Source organism: Octopus bimaculoides, chromosome 20, assembly GCF_046866305.1.
Source record: "Octopus bimaculoides isolate indiv1 chromosome 20, ASM4686630v1, whole genome shotgun sequence".
NCBI lineage: Eukaryota > Metazoa > Mollusca > Cephalopoda > Octopoda > Octopodidae > Octopus > Octopus bimaculoides.
In genome coordinates this window covers 9,626,076-9,647,589 of record NC_142947.1, presented here as the reverse complement: position 1 = coordinate 9,647,589, position 21,514 = coordinate 9,626,076, and the positions used below count along the sequence as shown (strand labels likewise).

The window sequence follows — 21,514 nt, the reverse complement described above, 5'->3', positions numbered from 1 at the left end:
CTCGTTGCAAGCATTGTTACAATTCTGCTTGGAAAGAAGCACCTGTAGTAACAACCATGGTTTTAGACTTGGAACTATTCCGTGCCGATAAAGGCGGTGATCCTGAAAGAATTCGTCAAAATCAAATAAAGCGATTTAAAGATGTAAGCCTAGTTGATGAAGTGTCGGAAAACGACAAACAATGGAGAAAATGTAAGTAATTGATTGATAAAAAGCATTTGCTAATTTCATTTCGCCGTCCGTATTGCATCATTCTCTTGTACCTGCTAAGTTATCCTCGGAATATTTTCATTTCTCATACTACACCTAATGAATTTAAGAGATGCATTATATTAAATTTAACGTCAGCTTAATTTTAATAAATATTATTTTCAATGTATGGTCGTTATTTTATGAAAAAATGTTTTTTCATTCACATATACATTTCTCTCTTTGCATTAAATTTTAATATAAAAAGAATTTTAAGGAGTTCTAACATCATCTTTCTAATGGTATTTTAATATATAACTCCATGATTGATAATAATATGGTAAATTTCATCCTTTTCGTAGTTTTCTTTGGTTGATATAAATAGATAATAAAGAACCTCGGGTTCTGTTAACTAAGGTTCAACTCTACCACAAGCCTAGACTAACGAGATACATTCAAATTACTATAACTTTCTTTATTAGCCACACAGGGCTACGTAAATATATGACAAACAGCTGCCGTGTCAAATTCCAGATGTTGATTTTTTTTCTCTCTCTCTCTCTCTTTCATTCGTTTATTCTTTAGTAGCTCCTGTTATTTGTGTTTACATTTTCAAGTAGTGCACAAGATTCTCACTCAAAATATCAAACCGGTGGAGATGGAGTATATGTAATCTGGGTATACCCCCCCCCCCTTTAAAATTTTTTTTTTTTTTTTACGGAATCCCACGTTTTAGGCTATGGAGATTCCGATTCTGAAAAAAAATTTTCAAAAATCTCAATTTCAAAATTTCGATCCCCCCCCCCCCCCCCGGTTTTATATAGATCCACAGGGTAAACCTAACCCTAACCGTAACCCTAACACTAGTTTTGTGAGATTTGGCTGTTGGGGGAGGAATTGAAATTTTTCAAAAATTTTTTTTTCAGAATCGGAATCTCCATAGCCTAAAACGTGGGATTCCGTAAAAAAAAAATTAATAAATAAGTAGGGGGGGGGGGGAGGTTCAGATTACATATAGTCCATCTCTACCATCAAACCAGTACTCTTTCGAAATAGGTTCTTCATAGCATCCATACTCTCACAGATTTGTAAATCAAAAAAGACTTAAGAAATAATAATTTCTTTAACATATAGGTGCAGGCGTGGCTGTGTGGTAAGAAGCTTGTCTCCTAACCACATGGTTCCGGGTTCAGTCCCACTGCGTAGCATCTTGGGCAAGTGTCTTCTACTATTACCACTGGCTGACCAAAGCTTTGTGAGTGGATTTGGTCGACGGAAACTGAAACAATCTTGTCGTACACACACACATGTATGTGGGGCACAACGAGGAGTTTTTCCTGCATTTTTTGACTCTGAGACAAAATATATTCGTTTACAAATGTTCACTATCTTAGAAAAACTATATATCAGCTAAGCAAATGGCCTTCCTTAAAAGCATTGTAACTTAATTTGATCACTATTTAAGAAATTTATCACCGTTCTCTTTGAGCAATATAAAAGACAAAATTGGCCGGGGCAAAATGAGTAACACAAGATAAGGTAATTTTGCTGCTTCAATTCTCCAGAAAACGGACTCCTACACAACAGTATCCATCGCCCTGGTCATTAATTTTGTTCCCCCACTAGATAAATATATGTATGTGTGTATGTTTGTTCCCCACTAGTGCTTGTGTTTATGTCCCCATAATCTAGGGCTTTGGCAAAAGAGAGTGATAGAATAAGTACCAGCCTTAAAAAATTAGTGCTGGGGTCGATTCCTTCAATTAAAATTTCTTCAAGGTGGTGCCCCATTATAAGTATCAGATAAAAGATATATGTATAAGACTGCCTAGATGCCAATGGAATTATTGTACAAGACTTCATAGTTGGTTCACTGAAGGCTTACTATCCTTCAGACCAGATGAAAATTTAGTCGGATGCTTAGAACCTTTATATTGAGAAACAAAGTCACAGTAAATACATTGTACCGAAAGCATGATTCTACTTCAGTATTGTTCTACACAATATGAAAAAAAGACAGCAATTCTTGAAAATATGCAAAGATCAGTAGCATCTGAATTATGTTCCCTTGAAGGCAAAGATTCTTGAGAGGGATTGAAAGCTGGAGATTTTCTCAATATAACAAAGAATGAAGGATATGCTATTTTATGTGTGTGAGGAATCTTTGAAAACTTGGCCCAATATGACTCCCTGTTTGCATTGTTCCTTACAATGACAAGAGAAAAGAAAAACTACAGAATCTGCTACTAAACACCAGTTGCTCAAAAAAGCACAAAACCTCAGACAGGGTCACCTTAACAGTGTTGTAGAGCCCATGGACAAAATTATACACTGGAGGCCTCTGCATATACAACCACAGCATACTTAAATTGGCATTGAGCTGCTAGACCTGTTGGACTGCCTAGAAAAACTGCTTGACGGATGCAGGCCTTAAGATAGCTCTGAAAGAAAATTCATTCCAAATCAGAAGTCTGAAATCCTTTCACTTACTGTGAAAGGAAATCTGATATTTTCAGACTATTTCACTCAGTACATTAACAGAAACATTAACAAATACCTCAAAATCATTCCAGATTTATTTGCTCTTGACAGTTACATACAATTCTGAGCTGAGAACTCTTATTTATTATTATAAACAGTTAGTAAAAGCATAGTACAGGCTATCTAGTCATACTCACAAGTGACAGCTAAGCTTTTTATTGCACTCAGCATGTTCAGTTTTACAGTGTTATATATATTTGTTTTAAGGCTCAAAAGGTTTTGGTGGGGATTTGGATAAGAAACAAGAGTGAAAGATGACCTGAAAAGCACCATCTACAGATAGGACATTTATATTATTGATCGGTTAACATTTGCCAAGTTTATATCTAGTTTCCTTGTTAAAATGCTCAGGTTAAATTTGTTTATGCAGCCTGATAGCTCTGCAGCAATTAGCTGCTTGGAGGTGACTTTGCAATGTAGTGCATCAGAAGTGGCATAATTTTTCACTACTTTTTAAGCACATTATTAGTGTGTGATATGCTTATTCAATATTAGGAGGTTACAAACTAAAGAATGCAAGCTTTCTTTAGCTATGACTGCGTAATTTACAAGCCTTCTACAATAAAAACAAATGCTCAGCTTACGTCTTAGGTATATCAATAAATAGGTTTTGTAGTTAAGACAGAAAGGGATTAATTGAAAGAAGACATGACACTATTGTAGCAGGTTATGCAATTTGTTTGGAAGCTTTCTGATTGTGTTTTAAGTGCTTATCTCCAAGTTATTGAACATATCTTTCATTCGACTAGGCACAAAACCAGTTTTGTAAGAAAGTAGTCAGCCTAAATAAATTGAGCACATGAAAATACTTAACGTTAAATATCTGTGATGAATTGTTCAAAAAATTATTTATGGACTATCAGCCTTGTTTTTGCTTGTGAAAATTTTATGTTTAATATTTACATCTACTTTACATATTGATCAGTTTGTTTTTGATGATAATGATGATTTATCTCATTACTGTAAGATCACAAGCTGTAGGGGAAAACATTGTTGTTGATTAAACAGACTCCAGTATATGCTTGGTGCTTATTTTATTGATCCTGGGGTAAGATTTGAACTTAGGACATAGAAATGCAAGAGTAAATACTCCATAATATTTCGTCTGGTTCTCTACCATTTCTGCTACCCTTAGATTCTAATAGTGATTTTTAATGTCAGCGCTTGGCCACAAATTTATGAATTTTTAGGGCAAAACTATTGTCAGTAACATCTCCTCCATATTTGCCTGATGCTTATTTTACCAAACCGCTAAGATTAGAAGCGAAATTAACCTTAGCATGTCATTTCGCACAATACTTTATTGATTTTTACCTGTAAATTTCTTTTCTGCAACCAACTGTACAACTTCAAATATTTCAATTATCTCATTTTATGCGGTGTTCTACTATTGATAGTACGGTTCAGAGCAGATCACCTGAATAAACTCAGAAATCAATGCAACAAGGTTGTTGGTGAAAAAATGAAGGTTAGTGTTTTCCTTTTTTGTAATATTTTTTCTTGCCTTTGAAGCTCGATGAAATGGGTTGGATATCTTCTATATTCTGTTAGACCAGTGGTTCTAACAGAATTATAGGGACAACTCATTTTTGCCAGATGAGTGAACTAGAACCACATGAAATAATGTCTTACTCAAGGACACAACATGTAGCTGGGGATTGAACTCACAACCTTATGATCGTGAGCCAAGTACTCTAACCACTAAGCCGCACAGCTTCACCAGTTTTGTATGTATGCAGCGATATATCCAACACTATCTGTATGCATAAATGTGTAATGATGTCTGTGTGTGTGTTTGGGGTTACTCTAACTCCTCCCACACCATCCAACCAATTTTAATGATTTTTGGCACATAAGTAGATCACATGCCCTGAAGTTCAAATAAGGCCGGAATCTTTCAAAAACTCAATAATGCTCAGTTGGCATTGATTTTTGTGAGCTCAGTCAGGCGTTTGAATGGAAATTCCCATAACGATGTTATTTTTCCTGCAGCTTTTACATTTTTTGTCCAATTTTGATGAAAATCAATGAGTGAGCAAGGTTCATGGCAGTGAGTTGACATCAGTATATGGCATTGACAAAAAAATCGATAATTGCGCCTGAGCAGTGATTTTATAAAATCAATAGGCTTTTTGCGTGCTACCCACAGGAATTTTATTTTTGGCTGTAACTTTTATATTTTTCATCCGATTTTAAAGAAATTTAAGATTTAGGTAAATTCTGTGGTTGGGGAGACGGTAAAGGTTTTAACTTAATCCCAGAGCTGGCATCAACTAATGGACATGGACTGTAATCATGTGTAAAATTTCAACAGTCTGAGGTGGGCTTAACTTCAACAGGGAAAACACAAGCAAGGCCAGGTCCAATAGCTAGTTAGTAGCCTAAATGCAACAAGGTTAATATACACTTTATTGTGACTTAGATATATCATCATCATCATCATCATCATCATCGTTTAACGTCCGCTTTCCATGCTAGCATGGGTTGGACGATTTGACTGAGGACTGGTGAAACCGGATGGCAACACCAGGCTCCAGTCTGATTTGGCAGAGTTTCTACAGCTGGATGCCCTTCCTAACGCCAACCACTCAGAGAGTGTAGTGGGTGCTTTTACGTGTCACCCGCACGAAAACGGCCACGCTCGAAATGGTGTCTTTTATGTGCCACCCGCACAAGCCAGTCCAGGGGCACTGGCAACGATCTCGCTCGAAAATCCTACAGGAGCCAGTCAGGCGGTACTGGCAACGGCCACGCTCAAAATGGTGCATCTCATGTGCCACCCGCACAAGAACCAGTCCAGGGGCACTGGCAACGATCTTACTTGGCTTGCCGGGTCTTCTCACGCACAGCCCATTTCCAAAGGTCTCGGTCCGTAGTCATCGCCTCGGTGAGGCCCAATGTACGAAGGTCTTGCCTCACCACCTCAGCCCAGGTCTTCCTGGGCCTACCTCTTCCACGGGTTCCCTCAACTGTTAGGGTGTGGCACTTTTTCACGCAGCTATCCTCCTCCATTCTCACCACATGTCCATACCAGCGCAATCGTCTCTCTTGCACGCCACAACTGATGCTTCTAATGTTCAGCTTTTCTCTCAAGATACTTACACTCTGACGGGTATTCACATTGACATTACACATCCAACGGAGCATACTGGCTTCATTCCTTGCGAGCTTACGTATGTCCTCAGCAGTTACAGCCCATGTTTCACTGCCATGTAGCATGGTTGTTCGTACGCATGCGTCATACAGTCTGCCTTTTACTCTGAGTGAGAGTCCCTTTGTCGCCAGCAGGGGTAAGAGCTCTCTAAACTTTGCCCAGGCTATTCTTATTCTAGCAGCTACACTTTCAGCGCACCCACCCCCACTACTAACTTGGTCGCCCAGATAGCGGAAGCTATCGACTACCTCTAGTTTTTCACCCTGGAATGAGATAGAAGTTGTTTCCTGTTTGTTTGCAGTCTTTATTGCACCTGAACATCTGCCACAAACAAAAACTAACTTGCTAGTTAACCTGCCTTTGATGTTGCTGCACCTCTTATGTGTCCATAGCTTGCACCGGGTACATCTTATAGAGTTACTACCTACTCCTTTTCTACATACTGAGCAGGGCCATCTACCTGAAGGGGTTTGTGTTTTATCTACCTTCCTACTTATTAGGATTTTGGTTTTAGCTAGGTTGACTCTAAGGCCCTTCAATTCTAGACCTTGCTTCCACACCTGAAACTTCTCCTCTAGTTCTGATAGTGACTCCGCAATTAGGGCAAGGTCATCAGCATAGAGGAGCTCCCAGGGGCAACCTGTCTTGAACTCCTCTGTGATTGCCTGGAGGACTATGGTAAATAATAGGGGGCTGAGGACGGAACCTTGGTGGACCCCTACCTCTACCCGGAATTCATTGCTGTACTCATTTCCAACCCTCACCTTACTGGCCGCATCTCTGTACATGGCTCGCACAGCTCTCACTAGCCATTCTTCTATCCCAAGTTTCCTCATTGACCACCAGATAAGGGATCGGGGGACCCTGTCAAAGGCTTTCTCCATGTCAACGAAAGCCAGGTACAGAGGTTTATCCTTGGCTAGGTATTTCTCTTGCAACTGTCTCACTAGAAATAAGGCATCAGTAGTGCTTTTACCTGGCACGAACCCAAACTGCATCTCATCTAAATTGATTCGCTCCCTAATTAGTTGGGCTATGACCCTCTCTGTAACTTTCATAACCTGATCTAACAGCTTGATGCCTCTGTAATTATTTGTATCTAAAGCGTCCCCTTTACCTTTGTAGCAGTTGACTATGATGCTGCTACACCAGTCATAGGGTATGACTCCTTCGTGTATCACCTGGTTCGTAATACGGGTGACTAGGCTATAGCCAACACTGCCAGATATTTTGAGCATCTCTGCAGTGATTCCTGATGGGCCGGGGGCTTTCCCGGTCTTCATACTCTTAATTGCTTTATCTACCCTGGTACTATCAACTCGGATAGCTGGTCCCTCTATTGGGTCGACATAAGGCAGGCTCTCTTTCTCCCATTCATTCTCTTTATTAAGCAATCTATCGTAGTGGCATCTCCAGACCTCTTTCTTTGCATCCTCATTTAATGCAAGCGTACCATCATCCATGCGAACACATTTCTCTCCTACAACATCACTATTCTCTCTCCTACACTGTCTTGCAACCCGAAATACCTCGAGTCTTTGGTCCTCACGGCGCAGAACATTGGCAAATCTTTCCTTATCTGCTTCCCCTCTGGCTAAATAAACCTGTCGCCTAGCCTCCCTTCTGGCACATTGGTACAATTCCCTGCTACCACCGTTCTTCCAGTCCTTCCAAGCTTGTTTCTTTTGTCTAATAGCCCTGTCTACCTCCTTGTTCCACCACCACGTTACTCTGGGTTGGGAGGGGACCTTACACCACCCACAAATCTGGTCGGTGGCTTTCAACAGGTTGTCCCGCAGAAATCTCCAATTGTCTTCCACGTTGTATGATGCTATATCCCCTTCTATTTCGTTAAATGCTTCAAGTAACTTGTCTCTAAGTCTCTGTCCGTTTGCAGGGTCTTTAAGCTTCCACACCCTTCTTCTCCAAGCCTGTCTAATTCTGGGCACCCATTTTGCCTTGATCCCAAAGTCGCTAACTACTAATCTATGTTGTGGGGTACATTCTTCGCCAGGGTAGGTTTTGGCATTTATAAGCCGCCCTCTTTCCCTATTTCTGGCGAGGATGTAGTCGATTTGGCTAGAGTGTCTGCCGGAGCGGTAGGTGACTAGGTGACTGGCAGGTTTCCTGAAGTTGGTATTGCAGACTATAAGATTGGTTGCATCACAGAACTCCAGCAGTCTGGTTCCCTCCTCGTTGCGGGAACCGAAGCCATAGCCTCCATGTATGCCATGGAAGCCCCCAGCACGACGTCCGACATGACCGTTGAAGTCTCCAGCCACAAAGAGAAGGTCCCTGTCACTCGTCGACGAGGTAGTTTGCAAGAGGGTGTCATAGAATTGGTCTTTCAGACCATCTGGTAGCCCAGGTTGAGGTGCATAGGCTGAGATGACAGTAGCTAATCTATGATGAAGCACTAGTCTGATCTTAAGTACTCTGTCACTTACTCTAACGACCTCGATTACCTTATCCACCCATTTCTCCGCTAGAAGTATTCCTACGCCCCCGACCCCGTCAGTGTTCCCTGCCCAGAAAATCTTGTACCTGTGTTCTTTGCCTGTGAGGAACCTTGCAGAACCTCCTCTCCATCTTACTTCCTGGATGCAGCACATATCTACGCATCTCCGTTCAAGCATCTCAACAATTTCACCAGATCTACCTTTCAGCGTGCCGACGTTGAGAGTGCCAATCCTAACAGTATGGGTGTTGGGGGTGTGGGCCTGTAGCCTGGGAAGAGGAAAAGCAGTGTCGTGTACCTGAAAAGAAAACTTGCAATTGGAAGAATTCATAAGCAAAACATTACCTACAACCTGCAAACATTTCTCAACCTTAATGCGCTACCCAAAGGTAGGGGAGAGGATGGCCAAGGCCACTAGATGGGTTCCGGGAGACAGCCGAGGTTGACAGGATGACAAAGGGATGAACTTCCGGTGGAGGGGGCGGGATGACAGAGGAATGAACTTCCGGTGGAGGGGGTGGGATGACAGAGGAATGAACTTCCGGTGGAGGGGGTGGGATGACAGAGGAATGAACTTCCGGTGGAGGGGTGGGATGACAGAGGAATGAACTTCCGGTGGAGGGGGTGGGATGACAGAGGAATGAACTTCCGGTGGAGGGGGTGGGATGACAGAGGAATGAACTTCCGGTGGAGGGGGCGGGATGACAGAGAAATGAACTTCCGGTGGAGGGGGTGGGATGGCAGAGGAATGAACTTCCGGTGGAGGGGGTGCGATGACAGAGGAATGAACTTCCGGTGGAGGGGGTGGGGTGACAGAGGAATGAACTTCCGGTGGAGGGGTGGGATGACAGAGGAATGAACTTCCGGTGGAGGGGGGGTGGCAGAGGAATGAACTTCCGGTGGAGGGGGTGGGATGACAGAGGAATGAACTTCCGGTGGAGGGGGTGGGATGGCAGAGGAATGAACTTCCGGTGGAGGGGGTGGGATGACAGAGGAATGAAACTTCCGGTGGAGGGGGTGGGATGACAGAGGAATGACAGACGAATGAACTTCCGGTGGAGGGGACGGGAGGGCGGGTTACCGCCAGCGAGTAGAGAGGGCTCTTAATTGTAGATTTTAAATATTTGAGAGACAACAATGCATAAATCGTAATTTTTTTTTAAAAGAGCAATGAATTCTGGGTGATTAGAATATAACGTAGCATGAATTTAGGAAGCTTAGAAAATGAATAAGCATGAATTTAAGACAACAACTGAATTCAATTGAATTTCATGGAGAGAAACAAGAAAGCGCAAGGTATTGAGATGTTTGAGGCCGTAAATAAATAAAAATCTCTATCTTATCTGCATCTTGGGTATTTCGTCGTAGTACGTCAGCTAGATAATTTAGAATGGGTTTCTCATTTATATATAGCCAGAACCTGAAGACCTTAAAGGAAAAACTACGAAGGGGGAGAGAGAGGATGGAGGGGTAGACAGAGGCATGGCGGGAGAAAAGATCATCATCATCATCATCATATATATATATAAAGAGAGAGAGAGAGAGAGAGAGGGAGAGGGGGGACCAGTCAAGCAGCACATCACGCTGTAATTCTTGGGCTGAGAAATCAACACTTAAAAGCCATAATTTTAAGGAGCGATAAGAATTTTTGAATAAAGGAAAATGGGTAGTGGTGGTGGGTAGGTACCGCCAGCGAGTAGAGAGGGCTCTTAATTGTAGATTTTAAATATTTGAGAGACAACAATGCATAAATCGTAATTTTTTTTTAAAAGAGCAATGAATTCTGGGTGATTAGAATATAACGTAGCATGAATTTAGGAAGCTTAGAAAATGAATAAGCATGAATTTAAGACAACAACTGAATTCAATTGAATTTCATGGAGAGAAACAAGAAAGCGCAAGGTATTGAGATGTTTGAGGCCGTAAATAAATAAAAATCTCTATCTTATCTGCATCTTGGGTATTTCGTCGTAGTACGTCAGCTAGATAATTTAGAATGGGTTTCTCATTTATATATAGCCAGAACCTGAAGACCTTAAAGGAAAAACTACGAAGGGGGAGAGAGAGGATGGAGGGGTAGACAGAGGCATGGCGGGAGAAAAGATCATCATCATCATCATCATATATATATATAAAGAGAGAGAGAGAGAGAGAGAGGGAGAGGGGGGACCAGTCAAGCAGCACATCACGCTGTAATTCTTGGGCTGAGAAATCAACACTTAAAAGCCATAATTTTAAGGAGCGATAAGAATTTTTGAATAAAGGAAAATGGGTAGTGGTGGTGGGTAGGTACCGCCAGCGAGTAGAGAGGGCTCTTAATTGTAGATTTTAAATATTTGAGAGACAACAATGCATAAATCGTAATTTTTTTTTAAAAGAGCAATGAATTCTGGGTGATTAGAATATAACGTAGCATGAATTTAGGAAGCTTAGAAAATGAATAAGCATGAATTTAAGACAACAACTGAATTCAATTGAATTTCATGGAGAGAAACAAGAAAGCGCAAGGTATTGAGATGTTTGAGGCCGTAAATAAATAAAAATCTCTATCTTATCTGCATCTTGGGTATTTCGTCGTAGTACGTCAGCTAGATAATTTAGAATGGGTTTCTCATTTATATATAGCCAGAACCTGAAGACCTTAAAGGAAAAACTACGAAGGGGGAGAGAGAGGATGGAGGGGTAGACAGAGGCATGGCGGGAGAAAAGATCATCATCATCATCATCATATATATATATAAAGAGAGAGAGAGAGAGAGAGAGGGAGAGGGGGGACCAGTCAAGCAGCACATCACGCTGTAATTCTTGGGCTGAGAAATCAACACTTAAAAGCCATAATTTTAAGGAGCGATAAGAATTTTTGAATAAAGGAAAATGGGTAGTGGTGGTGGGTAGGTACCGCCAGCGAGTAGAGAGGGCTCTTAATTGTAGATTTTAAATATTTGAGAGACAACAATGCATAAATCGTAATTTTTTTTTAAAAGAGCAATGAATTCTGGGTGATTAGAATATAACGTAGCATGAATTTAGGAAGCTTAGAAAATGAATAAGCATGAATTTAAGACAACAACTGAATTCAATTGAATTTCATGGAGAGAAACAAGAAAGCGCAAGGTATTGAGATGTTTGAGGCCGTAAATAAATAAAAATCTCTATCTTATCTGCATCTTGGGTATTTCGTCGTAGTACGTCAGCTAGATAATTTAGAATGGGTTTCTCATTTATATATAGCCAGAACCTGAAGACCTTAAAGGAAAAACTACGAAGGGGGAGAGAGAGGATGGAGGGGTAGACAGAGGCATGGCGGGAGAAAAGATCATCATCATCATCATCATATATATATATAAAGAGAGAGAGAGAGAGGGAGAGGGGGGACCAGTCAAGCAGCACATCACGCTGTAATTCTTGGGCTGAGAAATCAACACTTAAAAGCCATAATTTTAAGGAGCGATAAGAATTTTTGAATAAAGGAAAATGGGTAGTGGTGGTGGGTAGGTACCGCCAGCGAGTAGAGAGGGCTCTTAATTGTAGATTTTAAATATTTGAGAGACAACAATGCATAAATCGTAATTTTTTTTTAAAAGAGCAATGAATTCTGGGTGATTAGAATATAACGTAGCATGAATTTAGGAAGCTTAGAAAATGAATAAGCATGAATTTAAGACAACAACTGAATTCAATTGAATTTCATGGAGAGAAACAAGAAAGCGCAAGGTATTGAGATGTTTGAGGCCGTAAATAAATAAAAATCTCTATCTTATCTGCATCTTGGGTATTTCGTCGTAGTACGTCAGCTAGATAATTTAGAATGGGTTTCTCATTTATATATAGCCAGAACCTGAAGACCTTAAAGGAAAAACTACGAAGGGGGAGAGAGAGGATGGAGGGGTAGACAGAGGCATGGCGGGAGAAAAGATCATCATCATCATCATCATATATATATATAAAGAGAGAGAGAGAGAGGGAGAGGGGGGACCAGTCAAGCAGCACATCACGCTGTAATTCTTGGGCTGAGAAATCAACACTTAAAAGCCATAATTTTAAGGAGCGATAAGAATTTTTGAATAAAGGAAAATGGGTAGTGGTGGTGGGTAGGTACCGCCAGCGAGTAGAGAGGGCTCTTAATTGTAGATTTTAAATATTTGAGAGACAACAATGCATAAATCGTAATTTTTTTTTAAAAGAGCAATGAATTCTGGGTGATTAGAATATAACGTAGCATGAATTTAGGAAGCTTAGAAAATGAATAAGCATGAATTTAAGACAACAACTGAATTCAATTGAATTTCATGGAGAGAAACAAGAAAGCGCAAGGTATTGAGATGTTTGAGGCCGTAAATAAATAAAAATCTCTATCTTATCTGCATCTTGGGTATTTCGTCGTAGTACGTCAGCTAGATAATTTAGATATCTATAAAGTAATACCCATCTAAATGTCTCTGTCTCTTTTTTCCCCCCCAATATGATATGCTGCTGTTAATGGCTGTATTCTTTACAGAAAAAGGAGCCTGTTGGTGATGATGACTCCATTCCTGAGAATGTGCTCAATGAAATTGAAGAACTTAATCAAGATAAGTTACGAGTGAGTCAACAGAATCTTTCTACTACAAAATGTTTTAAGATGCAACACAATTTTCAGTAAACTACTGATTGTAAAGTGGTCCTAACTGTCTAATACTTTCATAGCAACTGTTGCTTTTCTTTAACCCTTAGTTGACCCTGATAAAGCAAGCCCATGGTCAAATGTATTCCAGTGGTGACCACCTCATCTTTTTGTATATTTATGACTGCATTGTCTAATCTTGTTTCCTTTCAAAATGTTACAATCTGATTTGAGGAAGATTTGGCTGCTATTTCTAAAATGATCAACTGACCACATAGCAACTCTATTGTCATGTGTCTCTTTCTGTTTCTGCTAGTATTAGTACTGTTGTACCTATTAGTGTTTCATTTGTTGCAGCTGCTACATCTATTGTATAACAGTAGCACAGATAAGCTACAGCTGTGTCCACAGGTATTACATACAATGGATTCTGGCATGACTATTGATGTAACTGCTGTATTTACTGATGTTGCACATTAAAATAACTACCGTGTATGCTGTTGTGACAAAATAATTTTTTAATATATTGATGTGATGCATTACTGCAAATCGTGTAATAACAACTGATGCTATTGTAAATTCTGTATATGTTGTACTTATGGTGGTGGCCTATGTTCTGTTTTTCATATGTATGTGTGTATATATTTCTATATATTAACACCTCTCATATAATGAGTGCATTGTTTCTATATGTATGTATGTGTGTGTGTTTAAGGGCCTTAGAGTCAACCTAGATAAAACCAAAGTCCTAATAAGTAGGAAGGTAGACAAAGCACAAACCCCCTCAGGTAGATGGTCCTGCTTGATCTGTAGAAAAGGCATAGGTAGAAACTCCATAAGATGTACCCAGTGTAAGCTATGGACACATAAGAGGTGCAGCAATATCAAAGGACGATGTATGATGATGCTGATGCTATTATAAAGTACTTACGAATATAAGATGTATATATATATGTATGTGCAATGTTTATATGATTTCAGGAACTTAATGTTAAGCAAGTAAAGAAAATTGCAACCAAACTGGATGAAATGATGAAACAGAACACAGCTGACATGTTGGTGCAGGAGAACCAACGTAATGAAGCACTGAAAGAGATTGGTAACTTACTTCATGAATCATGTGTCATCAGCAATGATGAGGTATGTTATAATTATCACCATAACAACCATTCTGAACCATTGCTGAGCATTTTTCCATATCATTATGAGTTACATGTATGCACAATGTCTTGATATTGATAAGCACCTGTGGAAAAAGTGTTGGTTCATATCTCTCGAATGTCTGGAGCAAATATCTCTTGTTCTTCTTCACATTATTCCTGATCCTTATCCTTCTTGTCACCCAAGTTTGATCTCCTTATATTATGATGATGATATATTTTTTAAAAATCCACAAATACAGCTAACAACTTCTAAACTATTCCTTTTAAAACTCCACCTATGCCTTGTCTTTTTAATAATTCCTCTGCACAAGGTCATCAGATCTGAACATAGCCTTGTTTGTATGGATTCTATTGGCTTCTGAAAACCTGAATATTTTCGAATTAGGATAAGAATCCCTGAAATGCTTATGACAAAATGATGACAACCTTTTTTCAGCTAGACACTCTCAGAAAATTTATATGCCTTATTTTGAAGCACAATATAATATTTACTGTCACCCACATCAATCCGTTTTGGTTATCCCTATCCCCACCAATCTATGAAGGCCCAAAAGAGTTACCAGTACTTCCTTATTCAACTTTTTGACTGAATAGAAAAAATTGCTTCTTAAAACTTTTATTAAGGGCCATAATTTCCTAAAACCTTTTTTTAAAAAAAAGGCTCTTTGAAGAAATAAAAGTTAGGTATTCCCTTAATTACTAATTAATTTGAGATTTATTTTAGTATCCCTGTGGTTTTTGTAATTATATTTTTTTTGTTTTTACTTAATTTTGTTATCCAGGATGAAAATGGTATTGAGCGTTTGGTTGGGGATACAACTACAAAGAAAAAGTACTCGCATGTAGATCTTGTTGTGATGGTGGATGGAGTTGATAATGAAAGGGGGACTGTCACAGCTGGAGGACGAGGCTACTACTTGAAAGTAAGTACAAATGTTATTATTGCTTCTATTAGATTTTTAAATAATGCAACTGTTGTTTTTCTTGACAATTTCTGGTTATAATGTTAATCTACATTTCTCACTGAACAGTTACACCTCATCAAAGCCCTTCCACAAACACTGGCCATTCTAATTTCACTCCAACACAGACATATAGGAATAGGTGTGGCTATGTGGTAAGAAGCTTGCTTTCCAACCACATGGTTCGGCGTTCAGTCCCACTGCATGGCACCTTAGGCGAGTGTCTTCTACTATAGCTTCAGGTTATTCAAAACCTTGTCAGTGGATCTGGCAGACAGAAACTGAAAGAAGCCTATCATATATATATCTATGTGTGTGTGTGTGTGTCTCTGTCCCCTCACCACCACTTAACAACTGGTGCTGTGTGTTTATGTCCCTGTCACTTAGCAGTTCAGTTAAAGACACTGATAGAATAAGTACCAGGCTTTAAAAAAATAAGCACTGGAATTGATACATTTGACTAAAAATTCTTTAAGGTGATATCCCAGTATGGCCAGTCAAATGACTGAAACAAGCAAAAAATCATTTCATACATGCTCCATGTTTGAATACCAACAATCTTACATGCTAACCCACCATGTGTTTTCACTCTTTTCTGACTTCCAAGCTACATGTATTATTTCAACGTTCAAAAACTAATTGCATCATTGAATTATTTTTATGTTGTTTGATTTTATATCTCCTTTAGGGACCACTTGTGTTTTTGGAACAAGCGTTGATAAACCATGCCCTGAATCTGCTTCATGACCAAGGTTTTGTACCACTCTACACTCCGTTTTTTATGCGTAAAGATGTGATGCGGGAAGTTGCCCAGCTGTCTCAGTTTGATGAAGAATTATACAAGGTAATTCTTGAGATATTTGATTTTCAAGATTCTATATAGGGATTAAAACATATCTGTATCATGGTAGAGACATTGTAGCCATTAAAAAATGCATAGATACTCTTTTACTTGTTTCAGTCATTTGACTGTGGCCATGCTGGAGCACCGCCTGTTATTATTTACTTTTGCTTTAATAATATATATTGCAATAATGATTATATTTTTTGCATATCAAAATCTTTTAATGTATATGGCTTATTTTCTAACACTCTACTACACCTCAGCTACACAAAGTAAATTAATGTAGAAATTTTTAGACTGTTTCTGTTATTATTGCTCTTTCCCTTTCTTCAGAAATATAAAAGAAACTTCATTCCCCTCTTTGCTACTAATTGGGTGACTTGATTTGTTGTGCCATGCCTTTAATGGTGTTAATTCTGTTGTAAGCATTCACGCCAGGTCTCTAGTTTGAAAATAACCAATTTCCTTTGTCCAGCTATGTATACTCATGTTAGTGTTTGAGCTATGTGTGGAGCCCAGATGAGGATTAGAGCTATGTGTGGAATTGTTTTAGAATACAGAGCCAAACATAAGCAGAGTTATTGTCCTGCATTCAGAAAACTATTTAAATATTTTTGACAATATCTAGTCTTTAAAGTTGTGTTTATATCTCTCTGTTTAACATTTTGATTTCACAGTCTTTCCATTCTGAACTGACCAAAGCAATTCAATAATTCGAAGACATCTTTGAAGGAATTGTCTAAATTAATTTCATTTCTACTTTGTTTGCTCAGGTAATAGGTAAAGACAGTGAAAAGAGTGATGATGCTACAGTAGATGAGAAATATCTGATTGCTACTTCTGAACAACCAATTGCTGCCTTCCACCGAGACGAGTGGCTTCCTACAGAATCTTTACCCCTCCGCTATGCTGGTTACTCAACGTGTTTCCGCCAAGAAGTTGGTTCTCATGGCCGTGACACTCGTGGAATCTTCCGAGTCCACCAGTTTGAAAAGGTAAACATTTTGATAATTATAGTGGGAGCACTGTCTAATTGGTTAGTGTTTGCTTACTGAACTGAGGCTGAAGCCCTAATACAGACCTGTAAAAGATAACAGAAATATTACTCCGGCATGTTTTCAAGAAAGAATCTGTACTTGTTTTATTTTACTTTAGCTAAAACTGAGTAGTGATTATATTTGTTGATTAATCTGAGAAAACCTGCCCACCACAACAGAATTGAGATCCTAAAACTAAGGTGCCATGTAAAAAGCATTGATGTGGTTGCTGGTGCTACATAAAAAAGCACCCAGTACCTTCTATAAAGTGGTTGGTGTTAGGAAGGGCATCCAGCTATAGAAACCAAGCCAGAACAGACTATGGAACTTGGTGTGGAACCCCTGGCCTTGCCAGTTCCTGTCAAGCTGTCTAACCCATTGCCAGCATGGAAAACATGTTAAATGTTGATGATAATTACCTTATAGTAAACATGTACCTGTTAACTTAGACTGTCATCAAGCTGTCTATTTATGTATTCCTCCATATGTACAATTATCTTTAATTAATTATCTGTAACCATAGTGAAGCAGAGTAAAAAGGGTTTACAACAGGACTGTGAAACCTTTTTATTACTTGAAGATTGCATTTAATAAAGTATAATCTAATAAGGTATATTAAGTAAAAAAAAAATTTAATATTTGGGTAATATAATTATAAATATTGAAGTCAGAAATAACTATCGAAACCGACTTTTAATGACTGGTGTATATTTATTTAATGTATAATAAACTTTTTTTAAGTAAGCAATTATAGTGTATTTAACCCTTTAGCATTCAAACCAGTCATATCAGGCCAAAATATTTAACCTGTTTTATGTTGAAACACTGGCCAGATCTGGCCTCTCACCTCAACCCTACAATGTTATTCTAAAACTAAACAATCACATTACTGAAATCTCTAAACTACAAGATAAAGCCTGATTAGTTTTGAAACGATATAAATAAACATTACATTCGACAAAATAATCTGAATACTAAAGGGTTAAAGCAAAATCGAGACTTTTTTTTCTAGAAAACCACTCTTAAGGGCCACAACAGCTGCAGGGTTCTCCAACTCTTGTTCATCTGTTTCCTCTAATGACAAAAAAAAAAAACAAGTCTTTTTAATACCTTACTATATTGTTTGTTTTGTTATTTCAGGTGGAACAGTTTGTTCTGACTTCTCCTCATGACAACAAATCTTGGGAAATGTTTGATGAAATGATTGCCAATGCTGAAAACTTCACCAAGTCTCTTGGAATTCCTTATCGGATTGTCAATATAGTTTCTGGTAATTCAGTTTCCTTTCAAAATTTGTACTCCAGTTAATTATATTTTGTGGATCACTCTGCATATGAAGTAATCCTTTCTATTATAGGCACAATGCCTGAAATTTGTGGTAGGTGGACTAGTCAATTACATTGACCCCAGTACGCAACTGGTACTTAATTTATCAATCCTGAAAGGATGAAAGGAAAAGTCGACCTCGGTGGGAGCATTTTGCCCGGTGTTCTAACGATTCTGCCAGCTCGCGGCCATTCTGCTTATGAAGTAATTTATTGTTTCTATGTAAGCATATGTAGTCTTGATGTGAAAAAATTGCTTTGGATTAAAACTGAAGTTAACGAGGATATGTAATCAAGAAATGAACTTTTACAGTTCCAATTTTAGTTTATCCTCATGCTTAGTATACCAAAACAATCATCATAGAATGGTTTTGGTCATAGTAAAAGATGCAAATGAATGCAACTTCTCTTTCATTACAACTTCTTGCCATGAAGTTATCTCTTTCCTTCAATTTTGAATTTCAATCTTTCCTTATTTACTCATCTCTTTAAACTATTAATTTCTTTCAGGTGCCCTTAATAATGCTGCTGCTAAAAAACTTGACTTAGAAGCATGGTTTCCAGGATCTGGGGCATTCCGTGAATTGGTCTCCTGCTCAAACTGTACAGACTACCAGGCACGACGTCTCAAAGTGCGCTATGGTCAAACAAAGAAGATGAACCAAGAGGTAAGTTGAACATACACGTCTAAATTTGGATGACCTTTAGTCACTTGTCACTTTATGACTCCAGAACATAAAGGTTAAAATTGAAAAAAATCATACAGAAATAGTTATGAAACAATTAAAAAAAAAAAGAATTAAAAAATTGGTAATTTATATTCAGTAAATATGATGTGATAGACTTTGAAGATCTAAAAACCCATTAATTGCTGTTTGCCATGAATCTACTGTTTATGGAGTGAGTTGACAGAAATTATGTGAAGGTGCATGATTCAGTGGTTAGAGTGTCAAGTTCGTGAGGTCGATTCCCAAATCGGGCTGCGTGTTGTGTTCTTGAGCAAGACACTTTATTTCACAATTGTTTAACGACTACCTTGGTCCAAGTACTTGTTCGTATTCACTTCAGACAAGCCATTCTGATTTTGGATACTTCGATTCAGAACAAACAGATTCTCTAAGAGATATTGAGTGAAGGGGTAGTTAACAACTGGCTACCTACCAGCCATCTAGTCATGTTTCATATCGGCTTTATACTGCAGTCTAGGTTTGTAGGATATTATTACACTTTGATTTAGTTCTCTTGAAGAGGGTTAAGAAAAAAAAAAGTGCTAAAGTCTTGCACATGTAACAAAGATAATGAAATCACTAAAATGTATTTAACCTTTTCTGTTACCATATTTCTGTTGAAATATACTGCCTTTGTTTCAAAATAACTTCTGCTTTAAACACCAAAGTTAACGTGAAATTTTAAAAGAAGGTTTTTTAACTAAGATCGTTCTGAAGGAAAACGTTTGTATCATAAAGCCTGGGACAATTTGGGACAGATTCGTATCAAAAGGGTTAATGGTGAAGGATTCCTTGTTTGGAGAGTCTGCATCTCTGAAGAGCTACATTGATTAGTACGAACAAAATTGGTGTTAAACATTTCAATGTATTGATTCATATATACATACATGTCGTCTGTTTTTAATCATTCTACAGGCAACATAGTTATAAAATCTTCTCTTCAATTCAGATTCATTTCACTATATATTTTGTAACAGAGTATTATTTAAAATTGTTCTTTTTAGTAAAATGTTCTTCCTAGACATATTTCACTTTCTAGGAGAACTTAATGTTTTTGTTGAAAAATGTGCAAACCAGAGTAGAAATACCATCATTTTCTTGACCAAACCTTGCATTATTTTCCATTTACCAGGTTGAATATGTACATATGCTTAACGCTACGATGTGTGCAACAACTCGTACTATTTGCGCAATATTGGAGAACTTCCAAACAGAAGATGGTGTACTTGTTCCTGAAGTATTACAAGCATTTCTGCCAAAAGGTCAGTAGTAATGTTAATGTTGTTTTGTACGAAACCATCCCTGATTAACTAACTTGCTTTTAGTATATCTTCCATCTTAAGAAGATGGGGTATACCTTTTATGTATTTTATTTTGAATAACTCTGAACAATAGCATCATCAGTGATAGATTTCCAATGGACCAATCACAGGTTCACTATATTTACAATAACGAGCATGACAAGATATTGTCTGTGTGATACTAGCAGAACAAATATTTCAAAGGCTTTTCTTAAGATCATTGAACCAAACTATTAGTCATTATGTTTAGAGCTGCTATAAACATGAAATTGGAAATAGTTATAAGGAGCACTAGAGAAAGAGAGAGGGGTAAATTTGTACCTTGTCAAGTAGTTTGCTTTTTTCCCCACAAATAGTCTTTGAAAATACATTAATTGTTGTCCCTAATAAAAAAGAGAAAACATGTAATTGTCTGTCAAGTGTTAATGTCTTTTGTTTTTACCTTTTTTTTACTTTTTTTTTCTAGCTTACAAAGAGAAAATTCCTTTTGTGAAACCTGCTCCTATTGAAGAAATAGAAAAGAAAAATCTGTCAAAGAACATGAAAAAAATGAATATAAAAAGCTGATTTATTCCCGTTCATCCCTGCTTTGCCGCTTCATTTCTATCTGTTGTAGCCAATATTTTAAAAAGGACCACTCCATGTATAATTTGTTGGATTCAATAAACAAACATAAACGTTGACATTTCTTAACTTTATTGTAAAAAATTAAAATAAGCTTTATACACTACTATTTAATGGCTGCAAAAGATAGAAAAAATAATTGCATCATTATAAAATTTCAAATATGGCTTTAAAAAGTTATTCTTGTATATTGTTTGACAATAAATTTTGTGGGAGCATTATTAGACACTTAATACATGTAAATGCACACAATGATCAGGTTGTTTTTTACTCTCCAGTTAGCCTTGTTTGAGCATATCTACTGGAGAAAATAAAGATGCAAAGATGATGACTAAAGAAAGAAGACAAAATAACACCTACTTTGACCCTATTGTTCTTAGAGCATAAAACCTCTGATTTCAAGGAAATTATCCAAGCTAGTATTCTTATTTATATCCATCAGAATGAATGGATGAAGGTAGTGTAAGATAAAATATGATCCCATTGTCTAGGCTGTGTGTTTTAAGAATCCAACATTAATAGTGTGGAATTTTACAAACTAAAAAAACAGAAGCAATCGAACATCTATTTGTATCTACAAGATTA

At 37.9% G+C, this 21,514-nt stretch overlaps 2 protein-coding genes across 2 annotated transcripts in view; one reads left to right on the top strand and one right to left on the bottom strand.

Annotated features, from left to right (window-relative positions):
• The first annotated feature begins 12 nt into the window (after positions 1-12).
• Positions 13-20,986, top strand: LOC106874763 (serine--tRNA ligase, cytoplasmic). The gene is made up of 11 exons (XM_014922611.3): positions 13-192; positions 4,128-4,198; positions 12,841-12,924; positions 13,927-14,085; positions 14,891-15,031; positions 15,759-15,914; positions 16,688-16,909; positions 18,092-18,221; positions 18,787-18,944; positions 20,137-20,266; positions 20,772-20,986. Exons 1-11 carry the CDS (start codon positions 57-59, stop codon positions 20,870-20,872), a joined length of 1,488 nt encoding a protein of 495 aa, XP_014778097.1. The 5' UTR covers positions 13-56; the 3' UTR covers positions 20,873-20,986.
• LOC106874762 (gamma-tubulin complex component 6) overlaps positions 20,985-21,514 on the bottom strand; it is a 29,693-nt gene continuing 29,163 nt past the window's right edge. The window contains exon 35 of the mRNA XM_052975194.2: positions 20,985-21,046. Coding sequence (XP_052831154.2) covers positions 21,040-21,046 — 7 coding nt within the window. The 3' untranslated portion in view covers positions 20,985-21,039. The remainder of the gene's footprint in view (positions 21,047-21,514) is intronic.